This window comes from Mobula hypostoma, chromosome 7, assembly GCF_963921235.1.
Source record: "Mobula hypostoma chromosome 7, sMobHyp1.1, whole genome shotgun sequence".
Taxonomy (NCBI): Eukaryota; Metazoa; Chordata; class Chondrichthyes; order Myliobatiformes; family Myliobatidae; genus Mobula; species Mobula hypostoma.
Window position 1 is genome coordinate 52,643,794 of NC_086103.1, and position 27,205 is coordinate 52,670,998.

At 41.5% G+C, this 27,205-nt stretch overlaps 1 protein-coding gene across 1 annotated transcript in view; it reads left to right on the forward strand.

Moving 5' to 3' along the window:
* LOC134348912 (glutamate receptor ionotropic, delta-2-like) overlaps nt 1–27,205 on the forward strand; it is a 595,898-nt gene that overhangs the window by 102,533 nt on the left and 466,160 nt on the right. Inside the window, exon 2 of the mRNA XM_063052714.1 lies at nt 1,857–2,012. Coding sequence (XP_062908784.1) covers nt 1,857–2,012 — 156 coding nt within the window. The remainder of the gene's footprint in view (nt 1–1,856; nt 2,013–27,205) is intronic.

The following is a 27,205-nucleotide window of genomic DNA, read 5'->3' on the forward strand; positions in this document are numbered from 1 at the left end:
GTCTGCCTTTTCAGAAAATTTATGGAGGAACAGGATGGCTTTAAGAGCGTTCTTTTTTTTGGACTTCTGTCCTTTATTGTTCAACCTGCATGTAACTAACAGCAACACACACAAAATGCTGGAGGAACTCAGCATGCCAGACAGCATCGATGGAAAAGAGTGTTGTCAATGTTTCGGGCTGGAACCCTGAAACCCTATTGGAGATCCCACCACCAAGCAAATTCCGCCATCTCCAATAGGATCCGACCACCAAGCAACTTCTGCCATCTCCAACAGGAGCCCACCACCAAGGACATATTTCCCTCACCCCCACTTTCCGCATTCAGTAGGGGTCACTCCCTATGTGACCCCCTTGTCCGTTTGTCCCTCCTCACTAATCTCCCACCTGGCACTTATCCTTGCAAGCTGAGCAAGTGCTACGCCTGTCCCTACATCTCCTCCCTCACTACAATTCAGGACCCAAAATGTGCCTTCCAGGTGAGGCAACACTTCACCTGTGAGCCTTTTGAGGTCATATAGTGCGTTCGGTGCTTCTGGTGTGGCCTCTTGCATATCAATGAGGCCCGACATAGATTGGGAGACCGCTTCATCAAGCAGCTATGCTCTGTCTGCCAGAAAAAGCAGGATCTCTCAGTGGCCACCCATTTTAATTCCACTTCCCATTCCCATTCCGATATGTCCATCCATGGTCTCCTCCACTGTCGGGATAAGGCAACGCTTAGGTTGGAAGAACAACACCTTATATTCTGTTTGGGTAGCCTCCAACCTGATGGCATGAACGTCAATTTCAGGAACTTCTGGTGATGCCTCCCCCCACTTCCCCACCGCTCTCCTTCACCATTTCCCATCCCCTTTTCCCTCTCTCACCTTATCCACTTGCCTGTCCATCGACTCCCTCCTGGTGCTCCTCCCCCATTTTACATCAATTTTACCTTTGCCCTTAATCTGACTGAAAATTCAGACCAGCTTGTGAAACTGTATTATTGAAAACTGTGTTTTCTCTGGAGTGAGATGTACCCAAAAAATATGGATGTGGACTAGACAAAAAAATGGTTGGAATGGAGAATTTCATTGAGTCATGGACCCAAGTAAGTAGTTTAGAGAAAGTGGTCCTTTGGTGCATTGTCCAGACTGACCATTCAGTATCTATTAATACCAATTACCTCATTCCCTATTCTTCCAGCCAACATTCTGAACAGCTGCAGCCCACTTATCTATGTGTTAATAGCTGAGTAATCCACGATTCCACACATCTTCGGGATATGGGAGGAAGCCAGAACACCCATGGTTAACCCACTCAGTCACAGTGAGGATGCATCTACTCCATACAAATAATACAGGAAGTCTGGTGAACCTGTATCCCTGTGAAGTGGCAGCTCTGTCACCTTCTAAGTAGAAACTGATGCCCTTGACAGAATTTGACATGAAAACCGAAGTAGAGGGTAAAAGATAAAAAATATAGAAGGAAAGGAATAAAATTCTGTTCACTGCTGTGGTTTTAATCTCATGCACATCTCTTGTAATTAATAGACATGATTGTAATTTTTTTACATAATTAATATCAAATGCCTTGTTGAAAATATTTAGGTAATTTTTTTTCAGAAATGCTGCATATGACTAAATCAATGCACCATTGATATTCTGAAAAGAATTTTGTCAGTGTGACTAAATATTAACAATTATTGTACACTATTGCAAATCAGGCACCATATTTCAATGCTAGTACAGTTTATTTATTCAAATGCATGGAGAGTCTGTCAAATTCAGCTGCTTACATTACTTAAAATGATTCCTATTCTCATTCTCGAATCAGACTCAAATTGATGGGCTTATGTTAATTTGTTTTCCTTCTTCAGGTGCAATTTTTGAGGAGACTGCCAGAAAGGATGATAAAATGTTTCGATTAGCCGTGGCTGAAATGAACATGAATGAAGAAATATTGCAGAATGAAAAGATAACATTCTCAGTCAGATTTGTTGATTCCAACAATCCCTTTCAAGCTGTTCAAGAGGGTAAGGCAGCAGTTTTTCGGCCATTTATATCAATAGCCCTCTGTTCAGGAAGATTATTGCAGGCTTTGTCATCTTTATTATTGCCAATTGTTTGAAATGAACTTTAATTATGGACGTAATATCTATGAAGGTTAAAGGTAAATTACAAGCATGAAATTGATGAATTTTTGAAGGGATAATTTGGTTTTGTGTGTTTTAATTTTAGTCTTGAATAGTTTAACGTTTAGATTTTGATGATTGAACTATAGGCTCCCACTTTGTTTAATAATATCAATACAACTTCATGAACCTTTAACCTTTAATTCAACCTTCAGTAATAACTTTCAAGTAAATGTTCAGTCTTTCAGATCTTAGTTAAAAGTAAGTTCTGTTTCTGAAGCATGATCTGCCTCTTTATCTTTATTTGCAACTATTGTGAAGAGTATATGTTCAAGCTAATTTAACTTCAGAAGATATTATTAAAGCTGTCCGTGATTTGAGCCCACCATCCTTCAGTTCCTCCCTGCTATGTCCAACTAAGTGAGAATGCCATTGCTTCTTTCCTTTTAACCCAATTAGTTGTAGCAAGAGAATTGTCAGTGAAGGCTCTTCTTGTCTCTGTAGTGTTATCTAAAGGATCCCCCCAAAAGTCTGTTTAGACTCCTATTTCTGAGCAGCATTTTACTGCTTGCCAATAGTTCAGGATCCACATGTGAACTGATTTCACTCAGCTCTGCCTCATCAGCAACTCTCTAGGGTGTCTGTCTGTGTTTTCAGGCTGTTTGTCCAGTATCTAGTCACTACTGTGCTACAGTTTTCTCCAAATGAATGCTGATACATGTTTGGGTCCAGTGACAGGTTCTGCTCTCTTACCTCCATATTGTTTTTCTCTTCCTTGTTCCTGACTCATAAGAGTAGGAATGGTTGCAGTTTTTGGAATTCTATTTGATTTCATTTGATTTTCTGACCCTATCTCATAGACCATTGTTCATTTCAATCCTTGCCTTAACTTCTCTATTGCAGGTACCATCGTGTAGCTTCCTGTTAACTCTAGATACAATTTTCCTAACACTTTTATATTGCCCACAGTCTTCCACCTTCCAATAATTTCAAGTGATTAAAAGCCCCACACATTTTACTGACTCCTAAGTATCAAGTCACCCAACTATCTTAATGTTTTTCATGCTTGAGTTATTTTTTGTTGTGCTCTTGTGCTGTTATCCAGGCAAATGTGACTCATCAGCTGTGGTTGGCAGCTGATCTAGGAGAAGGAAAATTCTGATCTCAAACCTCTGCTGTTTTGTGGTTGTACCCACTCATCGGGAAAGCTTCGGGAGTAAACTCTGAGGAAAAATCTGGAGCTGGAGTCTCTGATACAGTCGTATTTGAGTTCAACTGGCAACTCCTACGATGTTGCAGGTGTTAAACTGTATCAGTCTGTGCCATTTCCTTTGGAATCATCAGCTGCATGTAGAGGGGGAGCTTGCTGCATGGGCAACAGCTTGCTCTACATATTGTACTGCCTTAGCTTGCGTAGACAGCTAGGGTGCAGCATCCATGGTCAACTCTGACCAACGGAGGACCTCTCTCTCTCTGTTCTCATCTTCTTCATGCCTTAGCACCTCCCGGTTTTCTAGCATCCTCCAGGTCCGCAACAAATCAGGAATTCTGCCTAGATTCCCTCATTCGTATTTAGGACCCTGATATCGAAAATCTCTACCTTAAACCTCTGCTCTCCACCTTTGGCTGCATTTTATTAGACAGCCCTTAAAATTTAGCTCTTTTAAGCAAATTATTGAAAGCCAATGTTGCTGCCTCTCTTCTTGGCTTAAATGTTATAACACTTCAGCTTAGCCATATGATAGTGAAAACCTTTGCATTCCTATATTGCAGAGAAGTAAGTGGGAAACAGGTTCTCTCCTATACTGATATCGTCACTTTGAACTATTTTCTTGAGATATATACCACACAAAATCACTTTTCCCCTTGGCATCTTTAATTATAGATATGATATGTGTGGAGAAAGAGAAAACTGGTAATTTATTCAATAACTGTGCTCTGCTCAATTTCTCTTATCTTTGAAATTAGAAGTAATGAGAGCGAATGAAAGTGACACTTATTGCTTATACATTCAGACATTCACGTTATTTCCCCTCCACTGAAATTTTCCACTCTTGCTCATGTATTCCCATACCTGAGGGAGAAAGGAAAACATAGTTTACAGCCAGTGCGTCATGAATACTGACAGAGAAATATAATTGTATCTGGATAAAGATGTACTGTCCAACTTTCTGGCTTTAACATATTTTCAATTGGATTTCATCTCCCAAATAATTTCCACAATAATTAGAGAGTTGGGGGTGGATCTTTAGGTGCCATTAAGTGCAGGATCATATATTAAAATGATGATTTTAACTTGCAAAACAAAGATGATAGGAGCTGTTGGCAATGCACACCTCAGCAAGCAAATGTTAGCTATTCATGGCCCAGCAATATCAGTGGAAAGTTATTAGCAAAGTCAGTCTGGGTACTAGAGTGGATTTTACTGGGCAGGGGACTGAGGAACAAGATGTAAAGGTAATCTGAGTCAACCATCTGAACGTTGCTTACGAATCCTTTCTGTGGATGGAATGGTTGATCCTGACTCCTAACTCAGGCAGCATACTTTACAGAATTCCACATGTAACATAGATCCTTTTTGGCCTCTGGCAAAAATACAGTTTGCACTGTGGGCTGAGATCCAAAGCCTGTTGCTAGCAGGTGTCTGTTATAAAGCCCATCTAGAGCATCATTTTGTATGTACTGGAAATTCAAAGGAAGAAGTGTGTAAGTGGTTGTGGCTAGTGTTGGATAAATGCTTCTGGTGGCTTTGTCGGTAAAGAGGATGTGTTTAATATTTCAGATACTTAGAGTCCTTCAGAACAAGTACTACCTCTTTATTGAAGACAATAGCATTATAATTACATATCAAGTGCAATTATATCATCACATTGAATTCTTATGCATTTTATTTACATATTTCTACACAGATATACCACATTACATTGTCTCTTTGAAAAAGTGCTTCTCTATATGTACGAGAATTTCATTTTTAGTATGTTGGCTGGTTTTGTTAGATTCTTGACAACCAAAGCAGTTTTTGGATCTCTGAAATCCACTTATGTAAGAAGTTTGTGATCACACATTTCTCCAGTGTTTCTCTCACTGCAATCATTTTGTCAGCCTGCTAGCTTCTAGACTTCCGCCCCGCACACCATGCACAAGATATTGTTTATGAAGTGTACGGATCTATTTCTTTTCGCACAATGACTCTCCTTAGCACTAGTTATTGACAGATAACTTACTCATGCATATTGATTGGTTGCTCTCTCTGCAAAGTCAATATACAAGTTAACTTGACCTCCAAGTGTGTGCTTTTATTTAATTGACATGCGGTTGTACAGACACAACAAATTGGCAATAATTACAAGCCTGAACATCAGCAAATATTACCAACTGCTCTGATGGTTATGAGATGTCAGAACTCGGAGGATGGGAGAGAGACAGCAAGAAGAAAGAGTGAACTAGTACAGAGAAGGCAATCACAAATGGTAGCACAAAGATGTATGAGTGACAGTGAAGAGTACACAGTGAGAGATGCGCAACTAGCAAAGATGAAGTGAACATAACATGACGATGGCCTTAGTTGGGAAAGCTGCCAAATTTGAGTGTTAATGAGGACTGGGCATCATATGTTGAGAGGTTTGAATTCTATTGTAATGCCAGTGATGTGGATGAGGAAAAGAAAGTCTCTATACTTCTTAGCTTAATGACTGCTAAGATGTACAGTCTCTTAAGCAACTTAGGAACCCCTGAAAAGCCAGAAAACAAGATATTCAATGAAATTGTTGGAATATTGCATCAGAATTACAGAAAACGAGTTTAGAATGTGAAATGCACAAAACATCCCTGAATGGTGCAAGAAGCCAACAATGTTATCTATGTGGCACCTCCTCCCATGATGCAAGTGACTCTGGGTTCAAAGACAAATTTTGCAAAAAGTGTGATAAACAAGGCAACATAGACAGAATATACAAGTACAGCAAAAAGAACAGCCAAAGAGAAAAACCACACAAAGTAATCTTTCAAACGCAAAACTAAGGAAATGCATAAAGTAACTGAATATGAAACTGAATCAGACAACACACAAGTCTGACAAAGGTGAGTTGTCAGGCCTAGAACTTCATAGCATTACTGAAACAGAATGCAGAATTATATGGATCCCAACAAGATGTGCCTGGTGTAGAACTGAAAGTAGAGCTGGATACAGGGTCCGCTTTGTCTTTAATTTCAGAGGCTAACTACAACAGGCTGTTTCCCAAGCTACTATTAGAAAAGACCACAGTGATGCTAAAGACCTACACAGATGAAAAAGTGTCTCCTAAAGGCAAAGTGAAAGTGAATGTGATGTTTGGATGTCAAACACAGCAGTTAGAGTTTCATGTGTTGAAAAGTGGAGGGCCAGCACTTTTCGGATGTGAATGGTTGAGAAAAATCCAACTAGAATGGCACACAATCAAAGCTCTCAAAGTGTCATCAACAGGCAACTGCAGCCCAAATGTAACACTAACCAGATACATCACAGTTGAGTAATATGAATGAGAAGGTGTTTGAGAAGTGTATTGACATTAAGTCCAGAATTGAACTGGATGAAGCAGTAACACCAAAATTCCATAAAGCGGTCCAGTGCCTTACATACTATGTCCTAAAGTGGATGCTGAACTTCAAAACTTGGAAGCGTCTGGCATTCTCTCTAGGGTTGAACGGAGGAATTGGGCCATGCCCATTGTCCTGGTGATCAATAAAGGGAAGGACAAAGCTGAACACATATGCAGGGATTTCAAAGTGAACATTAACCCTATGCTGTGTACTATGCAGTATCTCCTGCTGTGAATATGTCTTTGCATCTTTGACAGGCAGAGAGAGGTTTACAAATATTGACTTGTAGCAAGCCTATCTGCAAATAGAGATTGAGGAGTAAAGCAGGAATTTCCTCACAATCAACACTTAGAAGGGACTGTTCCAGTATAATTGTCTCGTCTTTGGCTTTGCATCAGTTCGAGCAATTTGGCAAAGAGCAATGCACCAAGTGCTCCAAGGAACAGAATGTTACTTTGACATAATTGTGACCGGCTAGAATGGTGAAGAGCACATGCAGAACCTTGGTAAAATGCTTACCAGGCTGAGTGAATATGGTCTGTGTGCAAAGAGAGAGAAATGTGAGTTTTAAGAATATAATCTCATATTGTGAGCTTGTCATTGACAAGCAAGGCTTACATAAGTCACAAGAGAAGGTTGAAGCAGTGCTGCAGACACCCAAACCGGAAAATGTATCACAACTCAGGTCATACTTGGGCCTTGTAAACTACAACCACCGATTTCTCCCAAACATTGCTACAGTGCTGCACCCATTGAATGCACTGTTGCAGACAAGAACAAAGTGGGAATAGTCATAAAGATGTGAAAGAGCCTTCAAGTAAACAAAGAGACTAATAATGTCAGATGAACTGCTTACCCATCATGACCCATCTCCGCCAATCAAACTAGTGGGTGATGCATCCCCTTATGGTATTGGTGCCGTTTTGTCACATACTATGAAAAATGGATCTGAACATCTGATTGCATTTGCTTCAAGGTCACTAATGAGTGCAGAACGCAACTATGCACGGATCAACCGAAAGGCCCTTATTTTGATATGGGGAGTAAAGAAGTTCCACCACTACTTTACAGACAATACTTTACTCACGTGACAGCGCAACAGTCCTTTGTGTCTAATTTCAATCCCAGGAAGGGAATCCCAGTGATGTCTGCTACCCAGTTGCAACATTGGGCACTTTTTGTAGGAGCCCACTCTTATGACATAGAGCTGAAAGGGTACCAAACAACACAGCAACGCCGACGGCTTGTCACATCTTCCACTGTTGGCAACTGAAGAAAAAAAGTCTTCATTCTGTGACCCAGCGGAAGTGGTCCACACAGCATTTGTGGATCAGCTGCCAGTAACAACTTCTGAAATACAAAGGGAATATACAAAGAGAAACAAGGAGTGACCCAACATTTTCTATGACATCACCTTACAACAATGGCCTGCTTACTGTAATCCTATGTTTCCAGAATTCTCAGTGAGATGAGACCAATTGTTTGTATGTCAAAGAACTCTGATAATTTGGATCTCCTGTTGTGGTTCCCTCAAAACTGTGTACCAGAGTGTTGGAGAATCTGCATGATGGACACCTGGGTACAGTCAAGATGAAGAATCTCACCTGGAGCTAACAACAGGTATTCTGCAGATGCTGAAAATTCAAGCAACACACATCAAAGTTGCTGGTGAACGCAGCAGGCCAGGCAGCATCTCTAGGAAGAGGTACAGTCGACATTTCGGGCTGAGACCCTTCGTCAGGACTAACTGAAGGAAGAGTTAGTAAGAGATTTGAAAGTGGGAGGGGGAGGAGGAGATCCAAAATGATAGGAGAAGACAGGAGGGGGAGGGATGGAGCCAAGAGCTGGACAGGTGATTGGCAAAGGGGATATGAGAGGATCATGGGAGAGGAGGTCCGGAGAGAAAGACAAGGTGGGGGGGGGGAACCCAGAGGATGGGCAAGGGGTATAGTCAGAGGGACAGAGGGAGAAAAAGGAGAGTGAGAGAAAGAATGTGTGTATGTAAATAACGGATGGGGTACAAGGGGGAGGTGGGGCATTAGCGGAAGATAGAGAAGTCAATGTTCATGCCAACAGGTTGGAGGCTACCCAGACGGAATATAAGGTGTTGTTCCTCCACCCTGAGTGTGGCTTCATCTTTACAGTGGAGGAGGCTGTGGATAGACATGTCAGAATGGGAATGGGATGTGGAATTAAAATGTGTGGCCACTGGGAGATCCTGCTTTCTCTGGCGGACAGAGCGTAGGTGTTCAGCAAAGCAGTTTCCCAGTCTGCGTCGGGTCTCGCCAATATATAGAAGGCCACATCGGGAGCACCAGACGCAGTATATCACCCCAGCCGACTCACATGTGAAGTGTTGCCTCACCTGGAAGGACTGTCTGGGGCCCTGAATGTTTGGAAGGGAGCTGTCCACCTGTCCAGCTCTTGGCTCCATCCCTCCCCTTCCTGTCTTCTCCTATCATTTTGGATCTCCCCCTCCCCCTCCCACTTTGAAATCTTTTACTAACTCTTCCTTCAGTTAGTCCTGACGAAGGGTCTCGGCCTGAAACGTCGACTGTACCTCTTCCTAGAGATGCTGCCTGGCCTGCTGCGTTCACCGGCAACTTTGATGTGTGTCACCTGGAGGTACGTGTGGTGGCCAGGGATAGATAGACAGATTGAAGAGTTCACCAAAAGCTGTTTGGGATGCTACATAGTTCAAAACGCACCCTCACAGGCATCTTTACACCAGTGTCTTCACCATGGCAAACAGTGCATATTGACTTTGCCTGGGCCATTCATGACTCCATATTTCTGATTGCTGTCGGTACTGACTTGGTGGTGTGAGGTCATACCAATGAAGTCAACCACCTCACAAAAGATTGTTTCTGCCCTGAGGTTTCCTTCACCAGAAATGGCTTACCTGAACAAATTGTGAGTGATAACAGACCAGAATACACGTCAAGAATTCAGACATTTCATGAAGTAATATAGCATCAATATTTCAAGCCAGCTCCTCACCACCCAGCAACAAATGGGTTAGCTGAAAGGTTCGTCCAAACTTTCAAAAAGCCTATTAACACGATGGACAAGGAGGACATTTCTCTACCACACAAAGTGGACAACTTCCTTTATGTGTATCGGAACTCTGTTCATGCAACGACAAATCAAATACTTACAGTGCTGTTCATGAGCAGGAGTTTGAGGTCTCACATAGACCTCCTGAAACCAGATCTAGAGTGGGAGTGCAGAATAAACATTTTATCCAGTTTCCAGTTAAATCAGCAAGGAGATTCAAGGTTGAACGGGAAGTCCTAGAAAAGAAGACAGGTGGACACTGGTAGGATAGCTGCAAGAACTGGACAACAGATGTACATGGTGGATGTTTGAGATCATACATGGAAATGTCATATGGACCAGATACTGGATGCTCTGCCAAAAAACACACCGAAGTCATCTGTATCCAGTAAGACCGACGACCTATTCTATCCATCGGACTTACCTCTCAGTGATGCTGTCACTGACATCAACATGAAACTTTCAACAGAGAAAGTTGTCTTTGACAAGAGACCTGCCAAACCTGATGCCACTCCACAGGTCCAGAGTTGCTCTCCTGAAAGAAACGGAGTGCCACCCTAAAGGCTGGATCTTTAGTATAGTGAAGTTAGTTATGGACAGATGTTAAAAAAAAATCATGCAAACACTTATTGTGAAAGCATGTTTATTTGAACATGGATTGTTAAAGGAAATTGAATGTTTTGTTACATGAACAGTTTTATGTTATGTTAATCTAAAGGAAGAGTAAGTTTAGTGTAGAGATTTGCTTTTAGTGCAATGACTCCACTTTGTACTAATTATTGGCTTGTAATGTACCCATACACATTGATTTGTAGTTTTACAGACTCTTGAGTCCTTAAGATTTGTACTGTTCACCAATGTACACCTTTGTCATGTTATACCTGTTTGGCATTTAGAGTACCTTCATTTTCTCATGTTGTTGAACTACTTTACTGTACCTCTTAATGAGTTGGAAGGAGGTGAATCAGGAGTTTACTTTTGCTGTTTTACATCCATACTGGGCTATAGTAACTATGTTCAAATCTGTGATACATCGGCAACTCTCAAAACTGAAAAAATGGAGAACTGCATGAGTTGCAAGGATGTAAGATAGAGAAAATGCAGAAAAAGTTCACAAGGATGTTGCTGGGACTGGAGGGCTTGAGGTATATGGAAAGTCTGAATAGACTTCTTGGAGCAAAGGAGGCTTAGAGTTGCCTTATAACATTTGATAAAATCATGAGGAGTTGAATTTTCAGTTTTGTTGTCCCCGGGGACAGGGAGTCTGAAACTTGAGAGCTTGGACTTAAGGTTTAAAGATTTAAAGGGTACTTGTAAAGCAAGTTTATCACACAGAGTATTGTGGGTATATGGAATGAAGTGCCAGCGGAAGTAGTGGAGGTGGGTAAAATGACAACACCTAAAAGACATTTGCACAGGTACATGAATAGGGAAGATTTAAAGGGATATGGCCAAATTCCAGGAAGTAGGACTAGCTCAGAAAGACATCCTCATTGGTGTAGATGTTTGGCCAAAGGGCCTGTTTCTGTGCTGTATAACTCTATGACTCTAGAGGGGGTATTAGGTGGTGGTCCTGCTCAAGAGAGAGAGACTGTATTTGCTGTAATGGCATATTCTAGCTCTCTATCTATAGCTTATGAATGACGGTATACTCAATAGATTATCAAGCATATATTGAAGGAGAAGGAATGTCCATTTTTAGGTTGATGCCCTTTCATCAGAACTGTAAAAGTGAGAGCATGTTTTAAGTTGCAGAGAATTGGGAGTGGTGGAAAGAACAAAGGAAAAATCTGAGAATGAATGATTTCCCCTCTCGTCTATGTTCACTCATCTCCTTCTGATCATACCTTCTCCAGATCAGCTATGAATTCTAAGACTTAACCATCTTCTTTCAGACAAAATGAACAGCAAATTCATTTGATCTCTACCCTATCATAGATCTCCTGTTTGTTCCCTCCATCCATTACCCTTCTCTGAAAACATAAATCCCAATTCTCTCTCCACTGCCTGACCCAAGTTTTTCTTGTATTTTAAGTTTTTCATCAGCTGCAGTTTCTTGCTTTCAGACTCCATTTATCTGAATATTGGGATTTTCCCACTGTGATCAGTGGATAATGTGTGTCTAAAATAATAGAATTGTTGTGCATTCAAGTTTGGATTGGAATCAGTCCATTATTTCAGAATTTGCTCATGGACTCTACTGTGTGAGTTCTGTATCCATGACGGAAAACATATTGTCCACCAGCAACAAAGAATCTTTTAAAGAAAAATTAAGGCGTTTTCAATAACCACACAGAATCATTATGCGGCAGTCTGTAGAAAACATCTGCTTGATCAGTAAATTGCTCGATGTAATGGGCTGGGTTGATCAGACCCAAAAGACCCAAAGCAATTTGTGTGTCCTGAAGATGTGCTAATAAACATACAAGCACAACCAAGTAATTTAAGCCTAATTTATTACCATAAAATAGAAAGTACAAATGAACCATGCAAAATACTATGTAGTAATTTACAAAGATTTCAGGGCTCCACGGTTCATTGTCTGGATTTGTTTGTTCTGTTGTCGGGGGTGGGGTTGCTGCTTCTGTCGACAGAACTCTGAATTCTGACTCGTGAAATCACCCTGGGTCTGTTCTAGACACAGATGATCATGATTCCTCAATCTAGGTGAAGTCCCAAGAACCAAGCAAAAAATGCCTCAATAATGAGGGGTCCAATCCACAAGCATAGCGGGACATGCAGAGACAGTTAAACCCTCAGGTCTTTTGTTCTCATGCTGCTCATGCCTGAGGCTAAAAAGAAACCAGCCACTCTTAGGAAACAGTTAACATATCTAAGGTGTAAGAACCCTGCTGCTGTTAGTAAACATTTAACAAAGCTACAGTGTTTAAATTCTGCAGACACCTTACATGCTGCAAACTCACGAAGAGTTAAAGAATCACTTGGAATTGTTCAGACTCTTTTCTGATGTTTTTACAAAATTTAATACACCACAACACACCCAAATGAGCCTTTCTTATTTACTACTCTTTACCTCGTAACATGTAATCAGCTATAGAATTCAGAACTTTGATCTTGGTGGCATTCCGTGAATTTTATTTGACTCATTAAAGTCTCACACAAATCTTGAGAGAGGGAGAATGCATCTGCAAGAAGTTAGTGGTGAATTTCTTTATTCCATGAAAGATGGCTCCTAAGATATGAGAAGTATTCCATGTTTTTTAGGAAGGAACTGGATGCAAAACTTTTTTGATGAAGTGCATTGTGTTGCAGAAGATTTAATTTGGTAGAGGATTTTGCTCTATCAGATGTTGAATTTGAGGACCATCTTCTCAGGCTTGAAGTTATCTCTACTCTTGTTGGAACTTTGTTGGAGGTGAGATGTTGCTTTATAGTAATAAAAATTTAGAAAAATTGTTGCGCCTTTGTTTCATTGATCTGTTGCATAACATGACAAATTGCATATAGAGCAAACATAAAGTGGTCACAGATTAATGTTAGCAGGGAAAGTTCAGGATGCTCAACTGATTGCTGGAATCAAACGCTTGGCTGAGGTTGAAGGCCACATATACAATAGTGGATGGTACTGCTCTCTGAAGCTGTCACAGTGAAGATCATAATCGATGCACAAAATGAACAAAATCCACATTGTGATTTGGGAAGTTTCTAACTGACCAATAGAATTGACTTGTGCCAAATTGCAGGGAGAGCCCCAATTAGCTAACAATGTTGGAGGAAAGGGTACTTGAAGATCAAGGCCTTTGACTCTGCCCAAACTCCTGTCCTTTTGAGCAGCACTGATGCCTGCCCTCTTATATTCTTCTAAGACATAGTCTACCTACAGCAGCCATCGCAAGTTACTGAAAAAAGACTACTATTCTGACCTTCACAAAATTCTCTAAATTAATTGCAAGGGCAAGTGAGTCAACATCAATATCCTTAATTGGAAAGTGATGGAAGGTTTTACCTGTTGGACAAATAAAAAAAAATAAAGGGTTTCGTCAAAGCCTGCTTGAAGAAATTGAATATTCCTACTAAATCATGGAAATCTCTGAACTATGACTACCCCAAATGGAGAGAACTATCCAGGAAGTTGTTGAGAAGCTCAAGGGCATGCTTTGGAAATGCATACAATCCTGTGTGAATGGTGATTAGAGTGGTGTAAGGTCCACCTTACAATCTACACACATCAAAGTTGCTGGTGAACGCAGCAGGTCAGGCAGCATCTCTAGGAAGAGGTGCAGTCAACGTTTCAGGCCGAGACTCTTCGTCCTGACTTTGATGCGTGTTGCTTGAATTTCCAGCATCTGCAGAATTCCTGCTGTTTCCACCTTACAACCTACCCACTCGCTTGCCCATTGGCAACTGCTTGTCAAATACGTGAAGCGTCTGAGATTCCAACATGGCCTCATCATCCTATTTGGAAGCCATAAGTATACAGGCTTTTCTCAATTCTAAAATTAATGCCTAAGGAAAAGAAAAAGGATAAACATTATTCTGTGGAGTAGTGGAACAAATAAATTCTATGAGAGAAAGCGGGCTTTATGCAATGTGCTGTCTTTTTTTTTGAAGACTAACCACATCACTATTTGTGAACATGTCATACATATGACATTGCATTATATGGTCACATGACTGATTTATCAGTCTCTGCCGTTCCTTTGGATTCATCCTCTACGTGGAGAGGGGGACCCTGCTGCACAGGTAACAGCTTGCTCTCTATATCGCACTGCCCTGGCTTGTGACAGTTATCCATCCATCCTTCTCGGAATCCACTCTTAAGAAGGAAAGGAAGCTGGAGCTCCACATGTAAAGAGAGGCATGTTTGAAAGAATTCTTGCACTTCTGAAAGTGCTTGCACATCTGGAGCACAAAGAAGGAATAGTGCATACATAGCTTTATTTCCCTGGAGAGAGTGTAACATAGCTGTTGGACAGAATTACCAATCAACTGCTAAACCTTCACCTTCACCACATTTGTTCATTAAGCTGCTTCACGCATAACTCAGAAAGGACATAACTAATGTCGGTTAATTTGTTTTCATGTTTTCAATCAACTACTGGCATTTGCAATATTTACTATGGGAAATATATTCATCATTTGAAAGAAAAAAAACTGTAAAGAAACCATTTATGTCTGAGATGTGCAGTGATTGCAAACTAACGCCAAGTTATAGATACCATGGTCTGCACACATCACTTTGTAGATACTGTCTATACATTGCAACTGACATTATAAATTACAAGGCTCTCTGTTTTAAAATGTACAACCAGTGTATAATGGCCAACAGTTATTGATCCTGGATTCTGTCATTAGTTTGAGTTGATTTATATACCGTATCTATTACACCTTTCTGCTGAATGATCTTTCGTTGTAGAGGGAGACCCAAATGCTGCTGCATGGGGATAAGGGCTAACCTCTTTATTCGTGGTTTATATGTTGCCTTGGGAACTCACACACTGCAGTAGACTTCTTATCCATTGTGGATGTTCAACAAATTGCTCCCTAGTTGAATCTAAAAGTCTCAAGACTTTGCCGGATGTTCTGATGAATACAGCTTTCCATATCTCCAGAGCTTGCTCCTCTATTTTGTCTGCAGTAAATAAAATCTTCCCTTTAAACTGCTTCAGGCAAGTTCTGTAGAATGATCGGATTTCTAATCAACAAATTGAATATGGGAAGCAATTTACGGAGAATCGCTTCAACTATGTGAATGAAAAGGAACTGAAATATTGCAAATTCCCTGTTGGTTCTCCTGGGCAATTATTATTCCTATTCTGTCCATGAGTTGCAAGTTTTATAAAATGATGGCATAAAATGTTTTATCAAATGATCATTTCAGAATTCCTCTCCCCCACCTTGAACATCATCCCTTCTGAACACACTGTCTTCCACTCTGTCTGCACAAATTTCAACCTTACCCTCAAACCCACAGACCAAGAGGGTGCTTTTGTAGTGTGGCGGACTGACCTCAACCCTGCAGAGGTTAGGTGGCAGCTCTCAGGAACCTCTTCATGCCTACCCTTTGAAGAGAACCCCACTCCTGACCATCAGAAAGTTGTCTCTAACACCATCATTGACCTCATCAACTCTGGGGAACCTCCATGCACAGCCACCAAACTCATAGCTCCCTTACACAGCACTGCTTGCTTCTACCTCCAACCCAAGATCCAGAAATCTGACTGTCTGGGTAGGCCAGTTGGTTCTGCCTGCTCCTGCCCCTCTGAACTTGTGACTTCATACTTCAACTCCATTCTATTTGCCTTGGTTCAGTCCCTTCTCACTGACATCTGCAACACTTCTCATGCTCTTAAACTCCTCACTAATTTACAGATTCCTGGCCCTGACTGCTGCATTTCTACTATAGATGTCCAGTCCCTATACACTTCTATCCCCCATCAAGAAGGCCTCAAAGCTCTCTGCTTCTTTCTTAAAAAAAGAAGTAACCAGCTCCTCTCCACTATCGCCACCTTCCTCTGTCTGGCAAAACTGGTCTTCAGCCTCAACAATTTTTCCTTCAGCTCCTCCCACTTTCTACAGACTCGAGAGGTAGTCACGGGAACCCACATGGTCCCCAGCTATGCCTGCCTTTTTTGTTAGCTATGTAAAACAGTCCATGCTCCAAGCCTTCCCCAGTAATGCTGCCTAGCATTTGCTCCATTGCATTGATGACTACATTGCTGCTGCTTTATGCACCCACTCTGAGCACATCACTTTCATCAACTTTTTCTCCAACTCCTATTCCTTTTATTAATTGCTCTGTCTCCAGGTCTGAAGACAAACTGTTGGCCAACATCCTTTATAAACCTATTTGATTCCCATGGCTATCTTGACTTTACCTCTTCCCACCATGTCTCCTGTAAAAAATGCTATTCCCTTTTCTCCCTTCCTTCGTCTCTGCTGCAACTGTTCCAGGAATGTGGCTTTCAATTTCAAAACATCAGAGATGCTTTGTGCATCCTCTACCATTCTTTCCTTCTTCCACCATTAATACTGCCCTCACCTGCATCTCCTCTACTTCCCAAACATCCATGCTCCCCCCATCTTCCTGCTGCCGTGACAGTCCTTACCTACCACCCCATGAGACTCTGCATTCAACACCTCATTCTCCACAACTTCCACCTTCTCCAAAAGGATCCTACCACCAAACAAATCTTTACCCCCCCTCCCCTTTCTGCAGGGGAACGGAGGTGAGGGAGAAGATGCCCATTCATCTCCTCCCTCACCTCCATTCAGGGCCACAAACAGTCCTTCCAGGTGAGGCAACACTTCACCTAAAAATATGTTGGGGTCATCTATTGCCACCTGCCACCTCCTAGACCTGTCATAAATTGGGGGGCTGCTGTGTAGAACAATTCTGCTCTATCCGGCAGGGAGGGAACATCGACTCAGGCCATGATAGGCCTGCGTCGGACATTTTCATGCCTTACAAGGCGCAGATTGGAAGTCTGTGTGGGGCACCGCTCCTCGCACAGACACTAGAGTAATGTGTGGTTAAGTGTCTTGCTCAAGGACACACACACGCTGCCACAGCTCAGGCTCGAACTAGCAACCTTCTGATCACTAGACAAACGCCTTAACCACTTGGCCACGTGCTCACCTCTGCTCTAGCCAGCAAAAACCTTTTAATTCTGGTTCCCTTTCCCACTCTGACAAGTTGCTGCATGAGCTCCTGTTGTGCTATGATGAGGCCACCTTCAGTGTGGAGGAGCAATACCTTGTATTCCAACTGGTTTGTCTCCAGCCAGATAGCATGAATATCAATTTCTCTTTTCAGTAGAAATATAATTTCCTCCCCCTCCCCTCTTCTATTCCCCACACTGGTGTCTTACCTCTTCTCACCTGCTTATCACCTCCCTCCCCAACACCACCACCACCTCAGCTCCATTGCTCTCCTTCTCCTTCCCTTTGTCCTATAGTTCACACTTCTCTTCTATCAGATCCCTTTCTCTCCAGCCATTTTTGTTTCCCTCCCACATGGCTTCACCTGTCACCTTCTAGCTATCCTCCTTCCCTTCCCTCAAGCTTTTTATTCTGATGTCTTCCTCCTTCTTTTCTAGCCTTGGACTGGAATCTCAGCCTGAAGCGTCGATTGTTTATTCATCTCCATAGATGCTGCCTGAGCTACTGAGTTGCTCCAGCATTTTGTGTATGTTGCTTTGGATTTCCAGAATCTGCAGAACTCCTTGTGCCATAATTATAATCCTACAGGGAACAAAATAAATATTCTTAGCTACATGAAGTACATTTTTCATGTGGTTAAAACCTTTTATTGTTGGAAGTCCTGATGAAGGGTCTTGGCTTGAAATGTTGACTCTATTTCCTTTCCTTAGTTGCTGGCTGACCTGCTGAGTTCCTCCAGCATTTTGTGTGTGTTACTTTGGATTTCCAGCATCTGAAGAACCTCTTGTGTTTATATTTGAAAGTATTTTGTTCAGACATCCTAGTGTTTGAAATTGCATATACTTTTTTTGTCGGGTTGCTTCGCCATGTTCAATTAGAAACTTAATGGAGAGAGAGGGTTCAATACTAATTGATTTCCTTTTCAGCAGCTCTTGTAATTTCCCTTTTAAGTTATTTTGAAACTGTTTTTTTATTGAATTATTTTAAAAAGCATTTTAGAAATTGTGACTAGAAATATCATACACATAATTGGAATAAAATAATTTATTTTTAAACTGCTTACCTTTCTTTTAAATAACTTTCTTTTAAATCTGTGGCTTTCTTACAGCATAGTTCCAAATATGAAAGATTTTCTTGAGTCTGCAATTTTTAAGTTGAAATTGCATTCTAGTTCTAAACTAAATTCCCTTTGTTCTAGATGTGCCCATCTGCTCTTGTACAACATTTTTCAGTATCCCAACATATTTATTTTTATATAACTTATAGTACAACCAAACCTTATTACACATTAATTGTTCCAGAAATCATTCTGATGCATTGGCTTTAGTCTAAAACCAATATGTGCTGCTTACAGTGGGTTGTCAGAATTCTACTTGTTATTCCTAATGAGCTCAAACCAGTTTTCCAGGTAGTGACCCTTATCTATTCTTGCTTTAAATTCAAAATTGAAAACGCTGAAAGCCCTGTATCCTATTATTGGTTTGTACCTTGAGTTCAGTGACTCATCCACCTGGAATTCTAAATTCCATTGTTCATCTCTACCCCTTAGAATTTCCATTTTTATCCCTGTATTAGTGCAAAACTCAGTTCCTTAGAATTTCTGTTCAGCTCACTTATTTTATCTACACTGTATACATCTATTCATCTAGCTGATGTCAACAAATATAGGTGATTGTCATTGAATCTTGGAATAATATAAGAAGGAAAGAGATCCCTCTGTCCACCATTTGCTAACACATAGAAGTCAAGTATTTTTCTGTGCTCAATGCAGAGATACTCTGGCCTCTAATTGTACATTCCAGGTTCCAAACACTTACTAGCTAGAAAAAATCCTCTTTCAATTCCCTCTAAACACCTTACTTCCTACTTTAAAGCAATTGCAATGAGTAGAAAGCTTGGGACACCATGTTATAATTGTACAAGACATTGTTGTGACCACATTCAAATGTGTGCATTTCTGATGGTCATAGTGTAAGAAGAATGTGGTTAAGCCAGAATGGATGCAGAAACTATTTACAGAGATGTTGTCAGGAGCTGAGTTGGCGGTGTGAGGGGCGCGGGTCTGGTACTTGAGATATAAGGTCAACTGGATAGGCCAGACTATTTTCCATGCAGTGAAAAAGGCTGAGGGGTGATCTTATAAAATCATGAGGGGCAGTGATGAATGGTTACAGTCATTTTCCCTAGGAGAGGGGAGGTTAAAATCTAAAGGGCATAGTTTTAAGACAAGAGGGGAAAACATAAGAGGACCTGAGAGACAAGATTCCTCACACAGAGGGTGGTAGTTATAAGGAACATACTGCCAGTGGTATAAACAGGTACAATTATAACATTTTAAAAGATGTCAGGAAGATACATCGATAGGAAATGTTGAGAACTAGGTGGGTCAAATGCAGTAAAATGGAACTAGCTCAGGAACACGAGGAAATCTGCAGATGCTGGAAATTCAAGCAACACACACAAAAACTGCTGGTGAATGCAGCAGGCCAGGCAGCATCTATAGGAAGAGGTACAGTCGACGTTTCGGGCGGAGACCCTTTGTCAGGACTAACTGAAAGAAGAGATAATAAGAGATTTCAAAGTGGGAGAGGGAGGGGGGGTCCAACATATAATTCTCCGTAACTTCCGCCACTTCCAACGGGATCCCACCACTAAGCACATCTTTCCCTCCCCCCTCTTTCTGCTTTCCGCAGGGATCACTCCCTCGCGACTCTGTTGTCCATTCGTTCCCCCATTCCTTCCCACCGATCTCCCTCCCGGCACTTATCCTTGTAAGTGGAACAAGTGCGACACATACCCTTTCATTTCCTCCCTCACTACCATTCAGGGCCCCAGACAGTCCTTCCAGGTGAGGCGACACTTCATCTGTGAGTCGGCTGGGGTTTTATATTGCGTCCAGTGCTCCCGATGTGGTCTTCTATATATTGGCGAGTCCTGACGCAGGCTGGGAGACCGTTTCGCTGAACACCTACGTTCTGTCCACCAGAGAAAGCAGGATCTCTCAGTGGTCACACATTTTAATTCTACATCCCATTCCCATTCTGATATGGCTATCCACGGCCTCCTCTACTGTAAAGATGAAGCCACACTCAGGTTGGAGGAACAACACCTTATATTCCATTTGGGTAGCCGCCAACCTGATGGCATGAACATTGACTTCTTTAACTTCCGTTAATATCCCACCTCCCCTTCGTTCCCCATCCCTTATTTATTTATTTATTTATTATTTTTTAAAATATATATATTTTTTTCTCTCTTTTTCCTCCCTCTGTCCCTTTCCTTATAACTCCTTGCCCATCCTCTGGGCTGCACCCCCCTCCTTTCTTTCTCCCTAGGCCTCCCGTCCCATGATCCTCTCCCTTCTCCAGCCTTGTATCCCTTTTGCCAAACAACTTTCCAGCTCTTTGCTCCATCCCTCCCCTTTCTGTTTTCTCCTATCATTTTGGATCTCCCCCTCCCCCTCTCACTTTCAAACCTCTTACTATCTCTTCTTTCAGTTAGTCCTGACGAAGGGTCTTGGCCCAAAACGTCGACTGTACGTCTTCCTATAGATGCTGCCTGGCCTGCTGTATTCACCAGCATTTTTTATGTGTGTTACTGACTCAGGAAAACACCTTGATTGGCATAGATGAGTTAGGCAAAAGAGACTATTAATAATTTGGATATGAATTTTGAAAGTATGATTAGTAATTTTGTAGATAACATGAAAATAGGTAGTATTTCTAGTGAGGAGGATAATCATAGACTGTAGGATGATACTACAGTTGATACAATGGGCAATGCTGTGGCAGGTGCAACTTAATTCTATTAAGTGTCATAGAACATAGACATTTACTGCACACTACTGGGCCTTCAGCCCACAATGCTGTGCCGGCCATGTAACCTATTCTAGAAACTGCCTAGAATTATCCTACCGCATAGTCTTCTGTTTTTCTAAGCTCTATGTACCTATCTAAGAGACTCTTAAGAGACCCTATTGTATACACCTCCACCACCATCACTGGCAATGTATTCCACTATCTATGTGAAAAACATACCCGCCTAATGTCCCTTCTGCACCTACTTCCAATTGCTTTAAAACTATGCCCCCTCATGTTAACCATTTCAGCCCTGGGAAAAAGCCTCTGGCAATCCACACGATCAATTCCTCTCATCACCTTATACACCTCTATCAATCACCTCTCATCCTTCGTCACTTCCCGGAGAAAAGGCCCAGTTCACTCAACATGTTCTCATAAAGCATGCAACATCCTTGTAAATCTCCTCTGTACTCTGTCTATAGTATTCACATCCTTCCTGTAGTGAGGTGACCAGAACTGAACACAGTACTCCAAGTGGGGTCTGACCAAGGTTTTATATAGCTGTAACATTACCTCATGGCTCTTGAATTCAGTCCCATGGTTGATGAATGCCAACACACCATACACTTTCTTGACAACACTGTTAACCTGTGCAGCAGCTTTGGGTGTCCTGTGGACATGGACTCCAAGATCTCTCTGATCATTTTCACTGCCAAGAGTCTTACCTTTAATACCTCTGCCATCTCATCTGACTCCATGCACACGTTTCCACTATTGCACTTGATTGGTCCTATTATCACACTGCTTCTCCCCTTGCTCTTCTGGTTCTCCTAATTCCATTATTAAGCTCCTTCCTGGCAACCTTGTAATTTTCTAGAACTCTGTCAGCACCTTGTTTCTTGAACCTTTGGTAAGCTTTTCTTTTCTTCTTAACTAGGTTTTCCACATCCTTGGTACACCATGTTTCCTTTAACCTACCATCCTTTCTCTGCCTCAGTGGAACACCCTTAGGCAGGGAGAGGATGGTAGTGTAAAAAAAACCACAGTGGCACACTTTGGGTATGTCTTACCATTATTAGTATTTGCAGTAAATTTTAGGGCATTATTGAGGAACAGGCAGACCACGGTGTACGAGTCTATGGATTTAGAAGGTGCAGCAGGTAGTACAAAATGTGTATGGGGAGTAAACAACACACATAAAAGTTTCTGGTGAACGCAGCAGGCCAGGCAGCATCTCTAGGAAGAGGTACAGTCGACGTTTCGGGCCGAGACCCTTCCTCAGGACTAACTGAAAGAAGAGCTAGTAAGAGATTTGAGTGTTAGAGGGGGAGATCTGAAATGATAGGAAAAGACAGGAGGGGGAGGGATGGAGCCAAGAGCTGGACAGTTGATTGACAAAAGGGATATGAGAGGATCAAGGGATGGGAGGCCTAGGGAGAAAGAAAAGGGGGATGGGGGGGAAGCCCAGAGGATGGGCAAGGGGTATAGTGAGAGGGACAGAGGGAGAAAAAGTATGTGTGTATATAAATAAATAAATATCGGATGGGGTACGAGGGGGAGGTGGGCATTAGCAGAAGTTTGAGAAGTCAATGTTCATGCCATCAGGTTGGAGGCTACCCAGACGGAATATAAGGTGTTGTTCCTCCAACCTGCGTGTGACTTCGTCGTTACAGTAGAGGAGGCTGTGGATAGATTTATCAGAATGGGAGTGGGACGTGGAATTAAAATGTGTGGCCACTGGGAGATCCTGCTTTCTCTGGCAGACAGAGCGTAGGTGTTCAGCGAAACGATCTCCCAGGGATGTTTGGGGGAATTGTGGGCTGAGGAAGTTCAAAGAAGGGGATAAAGACAACTGGAAGCCTGCCAATGATGATCAGTATTGCCCACAGTCTAAAAAAAGACAGGGTCAGTCAGAGGGAAGTTTAGCTTGTGATTGCAACAATGGGATTAAAGGCTAGAGTAGATTAAACAGGGCAAGGGGCGTGGTGAAGTAGGGCAGCTGCTTCGACAGGCATTTGCTATTTTATGAGGAGCATTTGGGCATCTATTAGGGGACCCCATTGCACATTTCCAGTGAAGGATAGGTGGTTACTGGGAGACCTACTGAAAGTGTAGATTCAATGTTGAGTCTTTCACGAACTCAGTAATCTTTGTTTAATCACAAGAAACTTGCTTGACTTTTTATTTAAGACCCGAGTCTTAATGCTCATTTAACCAGCTTCAATCCAATTACATCATTGTTTTATTCACTTCTGTTAATTTGTACTCATATTTCCTTTTTCCACTATGAAAGGCACTATAATTGTTCATTGATCTTTCAGCCATGCCTATTACCTATACCTCCTATTATTTCAGTTCTCTGGGGTATAAGTTTGTACCTACGATATAAAGTCAGGTGTGGTATTAAATAAATAGCTAATCCAATTCTTGCAGTTTCCCCAGTGAATGGGTTGAATTTAAAAATGTCTGGCTATTTCTTGCTCACTGCGCTAAGTCAATTGTACATTATTTTTTGAATTAGATTTAAAAGTTCTGCTTTAAGCAATATATTTGATTAATGAAAATACTGTATTTCTAATCCATCGTCTGGTACTCTTTTTTTTATTCGAGGCTGTATGGGACTCAAAATATCTCAGCAACAGCTCTGTAAAATTAAATTTACTACCCTGGCACCAAGTGCCTCTCGTACACTTGCCAAGTTCAAATGGAATACACAGAAGTTTTAGTTTACCTTAGAGGGAGAACCATGAAATTGAACCTAAAGTGCATTTGACATAGCAGTTAACAACTTGGCTTACAGTAAAACAACAATAATCCCCAATCAAATTGTTTGAAAATCCTGATGGCCTGGCAGTGACTGCAAAACGTCCTGATTCCTGCACTCCCTTTAGCATACACTGAGGCCTTGGGCCTTGCTTTCCATGATTGCTTGGAATTCATTGGGACTCTGGTTTTTGTGTTTTTCTAGCAAACCTAGAGGAAGACCTCGGCTTACGTCCATCAAAAGCATAGCCAGGTGGCTACACATCAAGGAAGTGAAAGTCATCCAAAAAACGAAGGATAGATCTATATGGAAAACTATGGTCACCAAAGTCCGCATTGGATATGGTACCTAGACAGACAGACTAGAAGTTACTTGGTTCAGCATCCCCTTAAAACATGCCAGGGTCACCAGAAAAATTTATAATAGTATTATGTAATATTAAACAAATGTGAATGAAAAGAATACTTAAAAATATCATCCAAAAGACCAGAATCTGCCAGACTAGAATCATAAAAATCCTGAGTATGTTGGATTAACGCAATTGTTTGTAAACCAGAAATCTGAAATCTTCTTTAACCAGTGTAATTGCCAATCATAATAGAACTTAGCCATTCATTGAAGTTTTCAGATACAATGTATTCATTTATCTGAAAGACCCCATCCATTTACGAAGTATGGCTGTCAATGGCTTCAACACAAAATATTAACTCTTTTAATATCTATCAATGTGTAGCGTGATTTTAAGAGGAGCTCTATTTATTATTTTTAGTAGTATTGGGAACAGAAAAACTTTAACAACAGATCTATTTATGCATAGGTATCAAAAAGTTAACGCCATTTGAAGAACCTTCAGTGATAACTTTGGACAAATATAGAATTGTGCTCTTGGGGTGCAGTTTGGTTTTCTGTGTGGGACTTGGTCTGTTGAACATAGTTTAGAACCAGTGCAAACATTTGAGAACACCAAACATAGAACATTTTATCAATGGTATTTCAAATTCCATTTCTTTTTGCCTTTGTTTAATCCATTCCCTCAGGATAAATTAAAAGTCATAGTAAATTTATTAAAGTACATACATACAGTTTGTCACCATAAACAATTCTCAGATTTATTTTCTTGCAGGCATTCACAGTAGAACAAAGAAGTACAATCGAATCAATGAAAAGCTACACACAAAGATGGACAGTACTGAAAACATAAGTCCATAGGTTGTGGAATCAGTTCAGTGTTCGCATGAATGAAGTTGCCTGCAATGGTTCAAGAGCCTGATAGTTGAAGGGTAATAACTGTTCCTGAACTTGGTGGTGTGGGATTAATGCTCTTGTACTTTTTTCCCAATGGCAATAATGAGAAGAGAGCATGGACTGAATGGTGGGGGAGCTTGATGATGGGTGTTGCTTTCTTGTGGCAGCAGTCCTTGTAGATGGTGCAGAGAGATTTTCCTGTGATGGTCTGGGCTGTATCCATTCTTAGGCATTGGTGTTTTCATACCAGGCCATGATGCAACCATCAGGATATTTTCCATTGTACATCTATAGAAGTTTGTTGAAGTTTTACATGACATGGCAAATCTGCACAAACTTCAAAGAAAGTTATAAATCATGTTGAAAGTTGAATGTTGTAAATATATGTAAATTTTACTTTAAATGGGGAGATTGTGTAGATGCTGTAAAACCAGAGTAACATGTACAAAATGCTGGAGGAACTCAGCAGACCAGGCAGCTCTTTGAAAAGGAATAAATGCTCAATGTTTTGGATTGAAATCCTTAACTACAACTTGAAAGTCAAAGAGGTTGGGGGTAGGAGTAGGAGTACATACTGGAAGGTGATAGGTGAGGCCAAGTGAGAGGGAAGGTATGTGGGTAGATGAGGGTGGATAAAGTGAGAAGCTGGGAGTTGTTAGTTGTAAAAGGTAAAGGGCTGAAGGAGGATAGAAGTGGAGAGTGGACCATGAGAGAAAAGAAAGGAGGAGGGGCACCAGGGGGAGGCGTAAGACAAGTGAGGGGAAAAGAAGAGGTAAAAGGGAAGCTAGAATTGGGAATGGAAGAAGACAGAAGTAAGAAGGGGGAAAAATTACCAGGTTAGAGAAATCGATGTTCATGTCATCAGGATGGAGGCTATGCAAATGGAATATGAGGTGTTGCTCCTCCAACCTGAGAATGGCCTCAACATGGAGCAGAGGACATGTCGAAATAGGAATGGGGATTGGATTTAAAGTGTTTGGCCATTGGTAAATCCTGCTTGTTGTGTATGGATTGAAGATGTTCGACGAAGTGGTACCCCAATCTGCTACAGGTCTCACCGATGTGGATGAGGCTGCACAGGGAGCACTGGTACAATAAATGACTGGACAGACGCGCAAGTGAACTTTTGCCTCGTCTGGAAGGACTGTTTGGGGCCCTGAATGTAGGTGAGGGAGGACGAGAATGGGCAGGTGTAGCACTTCTCTTTGCCAGGATAAGTGCCAGGAAGGAGATTAGTGGGGAGTTATGAAAGGACAAGGGAATCGTGGAGAGAGTGATGCCTGCAGAAAGTGGACAGTTGGGGTGGAGTGGAGCTAAAGATGTGTTTGGTGGTAGAGTCATGTAGAAGATGATAGAAGTTGCAGAGGATTAGGTGCTGGATGTAGAGTCTTTTGGGGTGATAGGTAAGGTCAAGAGGAGCTCTATCCCTGTTAAGGCAGCCAGAAGATGGGATGAGGGTGGATTTTGGGAAATGGAGGAGATGTAGGTGAGGTCACCATCAATGGTGAAGGAAAGGAAACCCTATTCTTTGAAACAGGAGAACATTTGTGATGTTCTGAAAAGGAACGCTGCATCCTGAGAACAGATGCGACAGAGGAAAGGAACTGAGAAAAGAGAATAGCATTTTTACATGTGGCAGGGAGGGAATAAATATAGTAGAGATTTCTGTGAGTGTCAGTAGTTTATAAAATATATCACTCATCATCATTATGTGCCATGTTGTATGACATGGGCAATTATGGTCTTTCAACAGTCTGTAATCTGAGAAGTTATAATAAACTTTTCAAAACTTTTGCCTGCCCATCCCTTGATGTAATGCGCTGTTGACTGCAAGTATCTCTTCCATCAATTTTTCCCATCACTGCGAGATGTTCAAGCTTCTTTACCCTCAGTACATACCCCAGAAGGTCCAGCTGCCATTGATGATATCAGCTCTCTTCTTATTCCAGCTTTTACCCACACTTCCTCAATGTTATTCTGTCCTTCCGTGATATTTTCATCATTCTTCTCAAAAAACATACATCTGC